A 15,919-nucleotide genomic window follows, 5' to 3' on the forward strand; every position below is an offset into this window, starting at 1 on the left:
GGAGTTCACGTGGATGTTTGGGGGCCTTCCAAGAGGGCATCATTGGGAGGTAATAGGCGTTTGGTTTCCTTTGTTGGTGACTGTTCTAGGCATGTTTGGGTTGCAATCAAATCCCCGATACAGAAAGGTGAAGGTACTCCATTCTGATTTTGATGGGAGGTACAAGATGGACCTGTTTCTGCATTGGATCAGAGCTCACAGCATTTCGAGACATTTCGTTGGAAAGGAAATCTTAGGGTAGCTAGATAGGGTGATAAATTTGGAGAACCGTGTCTTGCTGGAGGAGGATCGGTGTTTGTTGTCAAGCAATGGTTTGTAGAAGAGTTTCTGAACCGAGGCTTCGACATATTTGGGTCATCCTATTAAAGAGTTGTCAACTGCTGTGATTGGAGGTAAAACTCCATTGGAAGATAGGTCTGGTAGTGTCACTTCGGTTGAGGCTTCAATGAGGGAGCTATTTGACTCTCAGCGGGTGAAGAGTTTTAGACAGACCTTAGATGTATCGCAGCGGGTGGAGTTTGATGCTACTCCACATTAGGTGAAGATTACTCCAGATCATACTGTATTATTTAGGATTCCAGCTGAGGTGACACAGCTTAGGGATCATTTGGATTTAGGTGCAGATGATGAGTTGGATTCTGATTCGAATGCAGCTGATAGATGCAGTTTGGATATGGCCATTGGTTCACCTCAGGTGGAGGTGTTTGAGGCCATTGGAGGTGCTATCAGTCGCAGAGTTGATGATATTGGAGAAGGGTTGTGAACTCTTATATTGGCTTGAGGTCGTTCGCGGCCATTTGGATGAACTACGGGCAGCTTGATCCCTTGGGAGAGGGGGTACGTAGGCAACCATATTGGTGCAGCCGAGTTTGGAGAGACGACACATTGGTGCTTATGTTTGTGTCGGCTCAGTGTTGGGAACACTTCGCCGAGGTGGAGAATTATGAAAACGGCGAAGAAATTGTGAAAAACGTGAAGAAAAACCCAAAACAGACTCCACCACACCCTGATGTGGTGTCTGCCATGGGTATGGCAGAATCTGGTTTGTCTGCCATGGGTGTGGTCTGCGTCACACCCTGTCTGCCCTGTCTGTCATGGGTGTGGTCTGCGCCACACCCTGGTGTGGCAGAATCTGCCCTGTCTGCCATGGGTGTGGTCTGCGCCACACTCTGGTGTGGCAGACTCGTTTTTAGAATCCTCCTTTGTTTGGGAATCCTCCTTTGTTTGAAATTGTGTTTTATTATAAATAGGACCACGTTTTTTAGGGTTTCTTAAGGAGAGAAAAGAAGAGAATTAGCATTGTTTTGAGCACTTTGAGAGGGAGATATTGTGAGGTAGTTGAGAGCTTTGGTTAGGGTTATATTTGAGTGATTTTGTGAGTTGTAACCCGTTGTATTTCTCCTCCATATAGTGAAATCTCCTCATGCTCTCCTCGTGGACGTAGGCAATTGCCGAACCACGTAAATCCTTGTGTTTGGTTTGATTTGTGTCGTATTTTGGTGAATTGCACTCTTGATTTGGTTTGGTTTTCTTCTTTCATCACTCACTGACTCGTTTGGTTGTCGAGCACGCTTCCGCACGACGCGCAACAGTTTCATTAGTCATAAAGAAATTGTACTTTTAGAAGCGTAGCAAGGGGTACTAAAAATAATAAGTTGCACTAGTATTATACATACGTATATATGTGTGTGTATAAATATGAATGAGAGAGAGAGAGAGAGAGAGAGAGAGAGAGAGAGAGAGAGAGAGAGAGGAGAAAAAACAGTGCAAGACGCCCCATTTTAAGAACTCATTATATAAAGGATATATAGTACGGGCTAAGGAGTGTGCACCTAATAAAGTGTCTGAAGTGTGTTTGTAGCTTTAAGAAAAAAAAAAGCTAACTAAGAAGGTGATGAGAGGACCATAGCCCTCAATCCCACAAAACTCAATTAAGCTATAATTTGTTAGCTAGATTAAGAAAGTGTTGTCTCTGGTAAGCAGCCTTGATATCTCATCATCTGAGTTACTAGCTAGATTAAGTAAAGGAATGTTCTTTAAGAAATTTTCCTAAAAAATCCTTGAGAAGCAACGGAGCAATTCTTTGACGTACCCTTTACCTGCCTTCCGAGATGTCCAATTGTGAAAATAACCCCTCAAGAATAAAATATCCTTCCGGAAAGTAGAGCAAATGATTCTAGAGGGGGGTGCCTTACAAAATATTGTTTGAAATAGAATAGATAGAGAACATTAATACCCTACACGCCAAGGAATGTTCTTTAAGAGTTTTTCCATGCCATTTGGTTTGGAGTGAAATGTTGAAAGTTTCAATATCGATAGCATGATTTCTGCAAATAGAAGAAAAAAAAATGTTACCTAAGAAAGAATCATTCCGTAAAGTTTTAGCGTGATTAATTCTTAAACCATAAACATCCTCCAAGAAGTGAAAAATGGTTTTAAAAACATCAATATTGTGATTTATTCAGCCTCAGAAAAAAAACTCCAATATCATCAGCAAACTGTAAGGATCTAATGGAGTTAAGTTTAACCTTTATGTGAAGGTAAAAAAAGCACCAAAGATAATACGATTGAGAACATCGACAACAAGAACATAGAACATAGGAGACAAGGGATTTTAGAAAACTTTTGCTGGCAAAAATAATTGATACAGTTTTGTTCACGAAGCTAAAATGTTTGGAGGAAAGGATGTGCTAGATCCAAGAACACCATTTTTGACCAAAACCTCTAGCCATTAGCAAATCAATAATGATTGATCAATTGTTACAGTCAAAAGCCTTCATGAAATTAACTTTGACGGGAGAGACTTCTTTTTTTTTAGCGGAACAATGATGGATCATTTCATGTGCAACCAAAATAGAATCTAGAGTTGATTCCCCCTTACTAACGGGTAGTTGAGAGGCCGTGCGCGAAGGTGGACGACAAAGGAGCAAGCCTATTAGAGAGTATTTTAGTAGGCATTTTTTAAGAGGCGATTGAAGAGACTAATAGGCCTAAAATCCATGTCATGACACGCAACAATCCACCTTAAGAGCAAACATAATAGTAGATCGTAGTTCAATCTATGCAGAAATGAAGCGCTATTATAAAGAGATCCAAACCGAAAGAAAAAAAAAGAAAATTGACTCAGTGTGTGGCCCCCCCAAAAAAAAAAGAAACCCAATATGCATTAACTTGCAATTCCACCGGAGAAAATTACCAAAATAAAAAGAAAAAGAGGCCAAATGAATCAAATTATCATGGAGTTACGCCTAATATAGAAAAGAATTATGTTGTATCATTGCATATAGACATCAAATAATTTTCAGTTAGCCGATTTGATTAAATACTTCTTCACCAAATGCAAAAAAAATTACAGGTTCGTCCAATTATCTAAAAACAATATCTTTGCATATAGACTAAATTAGATGTATCTCTAAATTTATTGTAGCATGAGTCATATCCACCTAATTACTAAATCAATTTAATATTTATTGTAAAAGATTTACCTTTCATTATATTGCCTATAAATAGGAGCGCATGCAGACACACTATGGGCATTAGATACCAGAAAGGTTATTAGCTTATTGTGTTTTACTTTAGGGGCTGTTTGGTTGCACACTTTTTGAGAAAACTTTTCTCAAAATATCTGACAATGACAAATTTGTAATTAAAAGTTTTCCAAAGTTTTCTGTAAATTGTGTTTGGTTCAACAAAAAATTTACAGAAATATTTTAAATAAAATATCAAAACCTACCAAATTTTACAAAAAACAATTTCCTCTCAAAATGAGAGGAAATCACCAGAAATCTGACACATACCATTTATCAAAACCCTGGATTATAAGTATTGGAGAATGGGTCTCCCTTCTGATTAAAGTTATTAACATAGTTAACTTGCTCATTACCAGAAGTATCAATGGATGGGGGGGTTCCTAATTGACATTGAAGTGCAGAATGACCCACATAGCCACATATCTCACATGAAATTGAAGTAGACGCCACAGAATTAATACTCAAGCCTTCAACTTTCTTAAATAAAGCATCAACTTTAGAGGATATATGGTCTAAAGCATCTATTTCATACTTGCCTCCTTTTGATGTCTGAGGAGCACGCTCGTTCGCCCATTGATAGTGATTCTGAGCCATGTCTTCAATGAGAGTGTATGCCTCGTCTATTGTTTTGTTCATCAAAGCTCCTCCTGCAGCAGCATCAACAGTCATCCGTGTGTTGTAAGTGAGCCCGTTGTAGAAGGTGTGAACAATTAACCACTTCTCCAGTCCATGGTGAGGGCACATCCTCAATAATTCCTTGTAGCGTTCCCAAGCTTCATAAAGTGACTCTCCTTCCTTCTGTACAAAGCTTGTGATCTGGTTCCTCATCTGTGCTGTTTTACTTGGAGGAAAATACTTTGCAAGAAACGCTCTGGACAATTGATCCCAAGTGGTGATGGACCCAGCTGGCAATGAGTGCAACCAAGCCCTAGCCTTGTCCCTTAGAGAGAACGGAAATAATCTGAGTCGAATAGCATCATTGGTCACTCCATTAAGTTTCAAAGTGTCACAATACTCCAAGAAAATTGACAGGTGGAGGTTCGGGTCTTCAGTAGCACCTCCTCCAAACTGATTCTGTTGAACCATTGAGAGCAGTGATGGTTTCAGCTCAAAGTTATTAGCTTCAACATTGGGCCTTGTAATGCTTGACTGTGTGCCTTGAGCATTTGGGGCTGCGAAATCCTTAAGAAGCTGATTTTGATCTCCCATCGTAGCTTGTTCTGTGTTCCTTTGCTCCCTTATAGACCTTCTTATGTTTGCAAGAGTCACCGATAGTTCAGGATTGTTTTCGTCGTTTACTTCTGTTTGATTCCCTTGCATAAAAGAAAGTGAGAAGCAAAGAGAAATAAAAAAAATCTAGTCTAGCTTAATAACGTAAGCACTCAATATTAACACCGTAGTCCCCGGCAACGGCGCCAAAAACTTGATAGGCAAAATCCGCAAGCGCACAGACTCGTTGTAGCTATCAAGGTCGATCCCACAAGGACTAGGGTTAATTACCAAATCTCACGTTATTCGACTAGCTAAATCTAATGAGTGAATTAGAAGAGATTAATAAAAGAAATAAAATAAACAACTAATCGGATGGAATTCAATATAATGAAGGACTAGGATTGGGTTATCACCACAACTTAGGTGTTCAATGATGAATTATTTCAATTCTTGGTGTTGGTTTAATCTAGAAAGGGTGAATTAGCCTAAATTAATCTAAAGCCTCTTTCAAGGTCTAAAGATCGTGCCTAATCAATCTCAATTAACCTACTTTCGTGGAATCAAGATTAAATTAAACCCATTAAGCTTTATGCTAATCCAAATCAAATCCCCAAGGAATCTAGCCTACTTTCGTGGTTCGAGCTCCCTGCTTAATTTCTAGAGATCCGGTATTAATCTTCACCTTTCAGTCCTTCAATTAATTACCTATGATTGCTAATACGGTGATCAAGCGAATCAACAAGATTAAAACACAAGAAATTAAGTTTAAAGATCTAAACTTTCACCAAGAACATATATTAATTCATCATCAATCACCAAAAAGTTGGGTTCTTTCCCAACCCTAGACAAGAAATCTACTCACACATGATTGGAATAAGAGAAGACATCAAATAATTATGCAAATCAATCATAAGAAGAAATAAATCAAAGAGAGGAAAGAATTAACCCGTCTTTCAATTGAAATCTTCAAAATAAGAACTTGCAATCCAATCTTCTACAAGAGATTAATGTCTTCCTTCAATACTTGAACCCTAGAATAGTTGCTAGTTGATGGCTAAAAGAACATAACAAAAGATATCCAAAACCCTAAGTCAAAACATCTATTTATATGTCCCTAAAAATCTGGAAAATAACTAATTTCCGCGCCACAGGTGCGGTCTGCACCACACCAGGGTGTGGTAGGGGCTGTTTTGCTGATTTTGTGCTTGTTTCTTCAGTTTTCGGTATTTTAGCTATAACTTTTGCGTCCGACCTCGGAATGAGGTGATTCAAGTTGCATTGGAATCCTGTTGAAGAGATCTACAACTTTCATCTTTTGAGTTTTTCTTGATTCAAACTGCATCATGGTCGAAATTCCAGTTCTTCATACTCGTGCATCCATTTTCTTCACGAACCATGCCTTCAAAATCTTGTTGTTGCTTCAAACTCTTGTAAAACTTCCAACGATCATCAAATCTTTCAATCTTGAGCCAATACCTACATATAAGAACACAAACCACAGCAGTATCCTCGATCTAAACACGAAATATGCATTAAACACTCGTAAATCATGCTTAAAACACACTAAGATAATGCATATTTTACGTGTTTATCAACTCCCCCAAGCTTAGACTTTTGCTTGTCCTCAAGCAAATAGACAATAAAGAAAATAGGAGGAGTGGAAGCCAAATAGAGTAGGGATCACCCCCTCATCAATCCTTTAACCAATATCAAACATATCACAAAACAAATACTTTTCATCGGGACTTAACAAATTAATTTCCAAAACTCTCAACAAAATCACATTTCAAAATTTATTTACGATCACAAGCGTCACAAGTCAAGGATAGCCATCCTATCCAATTCTCAAGTCAAAGTAGGAAAAAGAAATTCATGTAACTAGCTTCAATCCCAAAGTACTAAAATTGAGACCTTCAGGTAGTTAAATTGGTAGACCTCACTTTAGGATAAGTGGACTCTCAATCTCTCATGTGTTTAAGGATGTGATTATGTCACTCAAAATTCTTCCGAATGGATGTACTCAATCCATAAGCTTGCATTTCATCTCAATTCTCCACCACTTCGAAAACTAATGCATGCAACAAAATCATGAGGTCTTTTATTGGTTGTAACGGGGCTAGGGTCAAAAGGTAGGATATATATTTGGAATTGGTTGAAAGCCTATCACTAGTGGAGCTTTGATTACAAAAGATTAGATCTCAAAGTAAGATCAATGACATCTACACAAACTCCATCATCTATTAAAGAACTTCTTCCAACTACTCCTTTTAGTATGCCATAATGAATTCTTTCGACACCCGCAATTACATACACCATAAAGATGACACTTTATTCATCTTTTTTTTTTTGAATTAGTTTTTTTTCTTTTTTTTCGAAAGAATTATGAAAAGGAAGCAAACGCCTACTTTCACACCCCCAAGCTTACACCACATTACTCACATAACCCATTGTATCATAAAATGTGCTCCACTAGCTTAGGCAATGGGTAAGGAATAAAATCGGATTTTGAAGGTTACATATGTGGGTTTAATCAACAAAAATTAAGCTCATAGGCTCAAGGGGGCTAATCAAGGGAACAATAGTGCATGGTAGGCTATTTGGCAAATGTGGACTATAAACAAAAATGTGCCTCAATCACCTTTTATGCATACAAAAGTTATATGTGGCCTTGAAGAGATTCAATGCAAGTTCTAGTATCCTACACCATTGGAGAATATCACACAAGAAAAGAAAAGAATGATTGGATGTGTAATGCATCCAATTTCAGGCTCAAAATCTCACGGGTTTTATTTGTCTACCAAATTTAATTCCCCTCTTGTCTCAATAGAGTAATGGTTATGACGCTAGCCGCATAAATGCTAAATCCTATAAGACAAGAGAACATTCAAGTCCGGTTCTCCCATATTGTTAACTTGCAATCAAAAGCATTTTAGAATCAATTGAAAGATGGTATAAGAAGTTGTCAAGTCCCAATTAATGAGCATCTATCTAGTTCAATGATCGATAAAGGTTAAGCATTCATGTCATCATCAGGAGATCATTTCCCTAATTGTTTTTGTTTTTTATTTTTTTGAATTAAGAAACAAAGCAAAATAAAAACTAAAATAAAAGAAAAATAGGCAATTATAGACAGGCAATCAATGCATGAACAACCCACACCCCCAAGCTTAAGATCGACATTGTCCTCAATGTAAAAAGATAGAAGTTAGTGCAATGGTGCAGAGGACATACCAACTCACTAGTCAGAAGGAGGCGGAGTGGTGGCATCCTGGCGGCGTTGCCACTCATGAAAAGACTGCATCATATGGTGGATAGAATCCAGGTTGTCTCAAAATGAAGCCCTTGTATCATTGAAATTGCTATTACATTCCCCGATTCTTATAAGTTTTTTGAAGGTAACCCCTCCAATCAAGAGAAGCAATAGCTAGATATTAGAATTCTTAAAGCATGTTTGAATCTTTGATGGAGTAGTGACCAGCAATTTAATGGAGATCAAAATCTTTCTCAATTTGTTTTTTTTTTCGAATCTAATCAATTAATTGAATCACCAGATCCAATAACAGGGGATCGGAAACATAAATATCTCCAAAAAAAAAAAAACTTACAGACTTCTCTCTGATGAGTCCAAATGCGCAATCAAGCCCGTCGCAATCCATTCTCCAAACTCCCAACTTCTCTCAAACGGAGAACCAAGCCGAGACCCACCAATTTGAATCCAGAAAGGCGGTGGTCCGGTGGTGGTTGGCGAGGCGGAGTGCGGTGCTGATCGAAGAGGTGAGGCGGCGGCTGATGGGCGTTGATTTGGGTTAGGGCAAAGAGGAAAAAGGGGTGAGGAGCGGTGATGATTGCGATGGATTGCGGCGTTTGGTGATGATGGAGGTTGGTTTGCTGATCGGAGAGAAGGAGGATGGCCGGCGATGAAAAGGGGGCGGCGGTCGGAGATGATTGTCGGAGGCGATTGCTGAGGGCGGGTAGCTGGTCGAAGGGGGGAAGGCAGAGGGGATGTGGCGGCTGATCTGGTCGGAGGTCGAAGAGGGAGTCAGGGCGGCGGCGGAACTTTGGGGAGATGGGGCGGCGGAACGGCGCTGGTTGATGGCCGTGCAGTGGAGAAGGGTCGGAGGTGGGAATCGAAGAGGATGAAAGGAAAGAAGGTGGGGGTCAGGTTGCTGGGTTGAAGAGGGATTTTTCAGGATCATAACTATTCCCTTAAATTGTGGGAAGTGATTATTCCCACAACTATAGCTAAGGAGAACCATACTCAAATCCCTCAAATAGCGGGAAGTGATTTTAACCGCTCAGTCGAGCTACGCGAGCTAGTGCGCAGGTTGAATGCTCAAACGAGCTTGTAGGCGAGCTACGCGAACAAGCGAGCTTGTCATGCGAACCTCAGAAGTGTTCAGACGAGCTTAAACCCTGTTGGCGAGCTTGGCTCGTGCGGGCGAACCTCCTGCAGGCAAGCTAATTTACAAGATGGCAAATTGAACGTTCAGGCGAGCTCAGTTCTTTTAGGGTGAAGTCTACTGGGTAGGTGAACTTTGCTTCCCCTGCGAAGTCAAGCGTTCAGGTGAGCTTGACTTAGCTTGTTTGATGCAGGCGAACAAGCCAAATGGGCTTTGTTCTTGCGATCTTGAGCATGCAGGCGAAGTCCTACATGCGAACTTCTAAATTTTAGGATAAAGACAATTTTTATTGCCGACAAAACCCCCTTCAAAGTTTTCAGACCTGAACCAGGTTGTATGGGGTCTGGAATACTTTGAATGAAAATGATCACTGCTCATTGGTTCAGGCGAAGTCAGGTGCCTTACTGGTGAACTCGATCACTTTGGTTGAGTTGAGTTTTTTAGGCGAGCTCAATGAAGTCTGGCAAGCTAAGTGTTTAGGTGAACTTAGCATCTAGACGAGCTTGAGTCTGCAGGTGAGAGTCAGACAACTGCAAGCAAGGTCCAAATAGTGGCAGGTGAGCCACGTGCTTGCAGGTGAGCCACGTGCTTGCAGGTGAGCCACGTGCTTATAGGAGAGGCTCGGCGTCTACCAGCTAAGGCAGCGATGGTGCGTCAGATTGCATTAAATGTGATTTGATGAGACGTCCTCATTTTCACGTTCTTAATCTAAGTCATTGTTTCGATTGGATTTCAAATCTTAACCGTTGTTTTTTAGATTAATCTCAACCATTCGTTTGAATTTGAAGTATTTCAACGCTTGAAAATCAGATTTGAACCGTCAAATCTGAGAATTAATCTTGGCGGTTCGTTTTGAATAGTCGGATATGAACTATTTCGTTCGATCTGAGCCGTTGCTTCGGTCAAGATAGCAAATCTCAACCATTGATTCATGCCTATATAAAGGCTTCATCTCCCTCCCTGAGAGACTTCTGCACACTTAGAAAAAATTTCATTTGAGTTCTTTGAGAAAAAGATCTCAGCTTTCTTCGACTTCTTCTCGAAACAGAAATGACATCAAGAAAAGTTCTTGCATCAAAGGGAAAGAAGAAGGCTTTCTCTTCCGCCGCCTCTGGCGTTGTCGCTGCCGTCGCCGGCAATCCACCGCTGTCTTCAGGCAGGTTTAATGAACAATGGACAAAACTAAGAAGATGAACATGAGTTGTTCATCTTCTAGCAAGCTTCTTCAATTCTGGCGAAGTTCTGCTGTTCAGGCGAACTTCGCTCTGTCAGGCGAGCTTCGCCCAGTCAGGCTAGCTTTGCTTTGTCAGGCGAGCTCTGCTCAATCAGGCAAGCTCTGCTTGTTAGGCGAAGTTCGTTAGCAGGCGAGGTTCATTATGTCAGACGAGCTTTGTTAGCTCGCTAGCGTAGTGGAGCTTTGATGGGCAAAATCTGCAAGCGCACAGACTCGTTGTAGCTATCAAGGTCGATCCCACAGGGACTAGGGTTAATTACCAAATTTCACGTTATTAGACTAGCTAAACTAATGAGTAAATTAGAAGAGATTTAATAAAAGAAATAAAATAAACAACTAATCGGATGGAATTCAATATAATGAAGGACTAGGATTGGGTTATCACCACAACTTAGGTGTTCAATGATGAATTATTTCAATTCTTGGTGTTGGTTTAATCTAGAAAGGGTGAATTAGCCTAAATTAATCTAAAGCCTCTTTCAAGGTCTAAAGATCGTGCCTAATCAATCTCAATTAACCTACTTTCGTGGAATCAAGATTAAATTAAACCCATTAAGCTTTATGCTAATCCAAATCAAATCCCCAAGGAATCTAGCCTACTTTCGTGGTTCGAGCTCCCTGCTTAATTTCTAGAGATCCGGTATTAATCTTCACCTTTCAGTCCTTCAATTAATTACCTATGATTGCTAATACGGTGATCAAGCGAATCAACAAGATTAAAACACAAGAAATTAAGTTTAAAGATCTAAACTTTCACCAAGAACATATATTAATTCATCATCAATCACCAAAAAGTTGGGTTCTTTCCCAATCCTAGACAAGAAATCTACTCACACATGATTGGAATAAGAGAAGACATCAAATAATTATGCAAATCAATCATAAGAAGAAATAAATCAAAGAGAGGAAAGAGTTAACCCGTCTTTCAATTGAAATCTTCAAAATAAGAACTTGCAATCCAATCTTCTACAAGAGATTAATGTCTTCCTTCAATACTTGAACCCTAGAATAGTTGCTAGTTGATGGCTAAAAGAAGAAAACATAAGATATCCAAAACCCTAAGTCAAAACATCTATTTATATGTCTCCAAAAATCTGGAAAATAACTAATTCCCGCGCCACCGGTGTGGTCTGCACCACACCAGGGTGTGGTAGGGGCTGTTTTGCTGATTTTGTGCTTGTTTCTTCAGTTTTCGGTATTTTGGCTATAACTTTTGCGTCCGACCTCGGAATGAGGTGATTCAAGTTGCATTGGAATCCTGTTGAAGAGATCTACAACTTTCAGTTTTTGAGTTTTTCTTGATTCAAACTGCATCATGGTCGAAATTCCAGTTCTTCATATTCGTGCATCCATTTTCTTCACGAACCATGCCTTCGAAATGTTGTTGTTGCTTCAAACTCTTGTAAAACTTCCAATGATCATCAAATCTTTCAATCTTGAGCCAATACCTACATATAAGAACACAAACAACAGCAGTATCCTCGATCTAAACACGAAATATGCATTAAACACTCGTAAATCATGCTTAAAACACACTAAGATAATGCATATTTTACGTGTTTATCAGAGAATAAACAGTGCAAGATGCCCCATTTTAAGAACTCATTATATAAAGGATATATAGTACGGGCTAAGGAGTGTGCACCTAATAAAGTGTCTGAAGTGTTTGTAGCAATGAGAGAGAGAGAGAGAGAGAGAGAGAGAGAGAGAGAGAGAGAGAGAGAGGAGAATAAACAGTGCAAGACGCCCCATTTTAAGAACTCATTATATAAAGGATATATAGTACGGGCTAAGGAGTGTGCACCTAATAAAGTGTCTGAAGTGTTTGTAGCTTTAAGAAAAAAAAAATAGCTAACTAAGAAGGTGATGAGAGGACCATAGCCCTCAATCCCACAAAACTCAATTAAGCTATAATTTGTTAGCTAGATTAAGAAAGTGTTGTCTCTGGTAAGCAGCCTTGATATCTCATCATCTGAGTTACTAGCTAGATTAAGTAAAGGAATGTTCTTTAAGAAATTTTCCTAAAAAATCCTTGAGAAGCAACGGAGCAATTCTTTGACGTACCCTTTACCTGCCTTCCGAGATGTCCAATTGTGAAAATAACCCCTCAAGAATAAAATATCCTTCCGGAAAGTAGAGCAAATGATTCTAGAGGGGGGTGCCTTACAAAATATTGTTTGAAATAGAATAGATAGAGAACATTAATACCCTACACGCCAAGGAATGTTCTTTAAGAGTTTTTCCATGCCATTTGGTTTGGAGTGAAATGTTGAAAGTTTCAATATCGATAGCATGATTTCTGCAAATAGAAGAAAAAAAAAATGTTACCTAAGAAAGAATCATTCCGTAAAGTTTTAGCGTGATTAATTCTTAAACCATAAACATCCTCCAAGAAGTGAAAAATGGTTTTAAAAACATCAATATTGTGATTTATTCAGCCTCAGAAAAAAAACTCCAATATCATCAGCAAACTGTAAGGATCTAATGGAGTTAAGTTTAACCTTTATGTGAAGGTAAAAAAAGCACCAAAGATAATACGATTGAGAACATCGACAACAAGAACATAGAACATAGGAGACAAGGGATTTTAGAAAACTTTTGCTGGCAAAAATAATTGATACAGTTTTGTTCACGAAGCTAAAATGTTTGGAGGAAAGGATGTGCTAGATCCAAGAACACCATTTTTGACCAAAACCTCTAGCCATTAGCAAATCAATAATGATTGATCAATTGTTACAGTCAAAAGCCTTCATGAAATTAACTTTGACGGGAGAGACTTCTTTTTTTTTAGCGGAACAATGATGGATCATTTCATGTGCAACCAAAATAGAATCTAGAGTTGATTCCCCCTTACTAACGGGTAGTTGAGAGGCCGTGCGCGAAGGTGGACGACAAAGGAGCAAGCCTATTAGAGAGTATTTTAGTAGGCATTTTTTAAGAGGCGATTGAAGAGACTAATAGGCCTAAAATCCATGTCATGACACGCAACAATCCACCTTAAGAGCAAACATAATAGTAGATCGTAGTTCAATCTATGCAGAAATGAAGCGCTATTATAAAGAGATCCAAACCGAAAGAAAAAAAAAGAAAATTGACTCAGTGTGTGGCCCCCCCAAAAAAAAAAGAAACCCAATATGCATTAACTTGCAATTCCACCGGAGAAAATTACCAAAATAAAAAGAAAAAGAGGCCAAATGAATCAAATTATCATGGAGTTACGCCTAATATAGAAAAGAATTATGTTGTATCATTGCATATAGACATCAAATAATTTTCAGTTAGCCGATTTGATTAAATACTTCTTCACCAAATGCAAAAAAAATTACAGGTTCGTCCAATTATCTAAAAACAATATCTTTGCATATAGACTAAATTAGATGTATCTCTAAATTTATTGTAGCATGAGTCATATCCACCTAATTACTAAATCAATTTAATATTTATTGTAAAAGATTTACCTTTCATTATATTGCCTATAAATAGGAGCGCATGCAGACACACTATGGGCATTAGATACCAGAAAGGTTATTAGCTTATTGTGTTTTACTTTAGGGGCTGTTTGGTTGCACACTTTTTGAGAAAACTTTTCTCAAAATATCTGACAATGACAAATTTGTAATTAAAAGTTTTCCAAAGTTTTCTGTAAATTGTGTTTGGTTCAACAAAAAATTTACAGAAATATTTTAAATAAAATATCAAAACCTACCAAATTTTACAAAAAACAATTTCCTCTCAAAATGAGAGGAAATCACCAGAAATCTGACACATACCATATTTAATTAAAAATCTACCAAATCTTGTTATTTTCTATAAAGTTATGAGCTATTTTTTTGTTTTGAACCAAACAAGCAAAGTACAAAAAACAAGAAAATTGGTACTTTTTGATTTCTCAAAACTTTTCCTATAATTTTTTTAAGAAATACAAGGAAATCATATTTTAGGTGGAAAACATTTCCTATAATTTCTAGAAATTGAACCAAACACCCCCTAACTCAAACTTTACCAAAAATAGAAATAACTAAACTCTTCCTACAAAGACTCTCTAGGATTAAGAAAGCAAATCGGTCAAATTTTGGATCAAACCGGATTCGTTTTTCCTAATCAAAACAGACTCCTAAAACATTACCTAAAATACCAAAAAACTGACAAAAACGCTGATATCTCTCAATCCGGAGGGAATTTGGCGAAACTGACAGCGGAAAACGGAACATCGGTGGCTTCGGTAGACTCCATCTCTTCAATTTTCAATGCTTACAACTTTATAATTCGAGGTCTTCAGAATAGCATGGCCAGTAGGTACGGAAGCAAATGGAATTCCTTCGTTCTATGTATAAATCTAACAAGTCGCAGCAGAAAGGAAAAAAAAAAGAAGAAGTAATATCATCGAAATTACGCTGACAAGCTTCACGCTTCTCTTCTTCTCACTTATTAACGGAGATGATCAGAATAGCACGGCGAGTAGGTACAGAAATATACCGGATCGATGCCCCTTAATTTGCATACCTGGGTGATCTCGCGAGTAATCAAATTGTAAGATAAGAGCTCATAACCTATGACTACGAAAATTACACCCGTATCTGGATGAAGTGCCCTGACTTCGATGTGCCCCCAGAGCCAGAAACCCCGTCGAGGTTGCTCGATAAATCTTTGAAGGTCGACCCTATATCTCGACCTCCATTGCAGTTTATCGTAATCCACCAAATCCCAAACAAATATTTCTTTTGTCGTTCTCAGAGCGCAACGCAAACTTCCACCAAATTGCTGAATGCATCCCATCCGTATGGGGTTTTTAGTACGTGGTGTCTCTATTTCTCGACAAACCTTCTTCTTGAGATCCACTGCATCTATGAAAGAGCAGTCGAGGTCCAAGAAATGCAAATTTCCACGAACGAAAGCTGAAACAGTGGTATATGCATGATTAATCGGGCCCTTACAGTCCTCGTACTTTACCCACTCACGGGTCTCGGATGACAGGATCTCCATATAATTGGTGTCTCGTCTATTGATCATCGCGGCAACCTTGTAGTGGGGGGAGAGACGGGGATCAAAGGCGAAGGCCATTTGGTAGGGATGGTCATCTGCAGGTTCAGGTATCTTGTGATATCTCTTGGTGGCTGGATTGCATACGTAAAGGCACTTGTCAGGCCGAGTAGAACACAAGATCAAGCCATTGCAAGTGCTTTGCACCAGTAATTTGTGATGTTGAGGCAAGAAACCGAGAACAGATTTGATGTCGAAGCCGATAGAATCCTCTTGCTGCAGGTGATTGGTTGGCGTGCTGACGTACACCGAGTCTTCATCGAACTCGTCGCCCACCTCATAGAAGAGTCCGGAGAGGGGCGAGGGTAGCTTCTTGCGGTAGTAACCATTGTTGTTGGTGATGATGGCGTTCCAAGATTTCGAAACACAGGCGAAGCGGTACAGAGATTTGACGGGCAGTCGAGAGAGAATCTCAACCAGCAAGTCACACGTCAATTTGTTCGCGCTGCTCATCTCCATAGATTGATTTAATCTTTCCTTAGTTTGTTCAATTCAATATAGCA

At 39.0% G+C, this 15,919-nt stretch overlaps 2 protein-coding genes across 2 annotated transcripts; both read right to left on the minus strand.

Moving 5' to 3' along the window:
- Positions 3,804 to 4,739, minus strand: LOC109826416. The gene has a single exon (XM_020393450.1). It carries the CDS (start codon positions 4,737 to 4,739, stop codon positions 3,804 to 3,806), a length of 936 nt encoding a protein of 311 aa, XP_020249039.1.
- On the minus strand, positions 12,655 to 15,919 carry LOC109826417 (F-box protein At5g07610-like). Its single transcript, XM_020393451.1, has 2 exons — positions 14,880 to 15,919; positions 12,655 to 12,675 (listed from the first exon to the last, which is right to left on the minus strand). Exons 1-2 carry the CDS (start codon positions 15,873 to 15,875, stop codon positions 12,655 to 12,657), a joined length of 1,017 nt encoding a protein of 338 aa, XP_020249040.1. The 5' UTR covers positions 15,876 to 15,919.

Source organism: Asparagus officinalis, chromosome 10, assembly GCF_001876935.1.
Source record: "Asparagus officinalis chromosome 10, Aspof.V1, whole genome shotgun sequence".
In the NCBI taxonomy this organism is placed as follows: Eukaryota; Viridiplantae; Streptophyta; class Magnoliopsida; order Asparagales; family Asparagaceae; genus Asparagus; species Asparagus officinalis.

Bases quoted from the DNA above. Each gene is read 5' to 3' on its own strand.
- LOC109826416 (XM_020393450.1), bottom strand. From the start codon at position 4,739: ATGGGAGATCAAAATCAGCTTCTTAAGGATTTCGCAGCCCCAAATGCT.
- LOC109826417 (XM_020393451.1), bottom strand. From the start codon at position 15,875: ATGGAGATGAGCAGCGCGAACAAATTGACGTGTGACTTGCTGGTTGAG. The intron at 12,676-14,879 runs GTATGCAAATTA...TTCTATTTGCAG, and splicing joins TTACTCGCGAGATCACCCAG to AAATCATGCTATCGATATTG.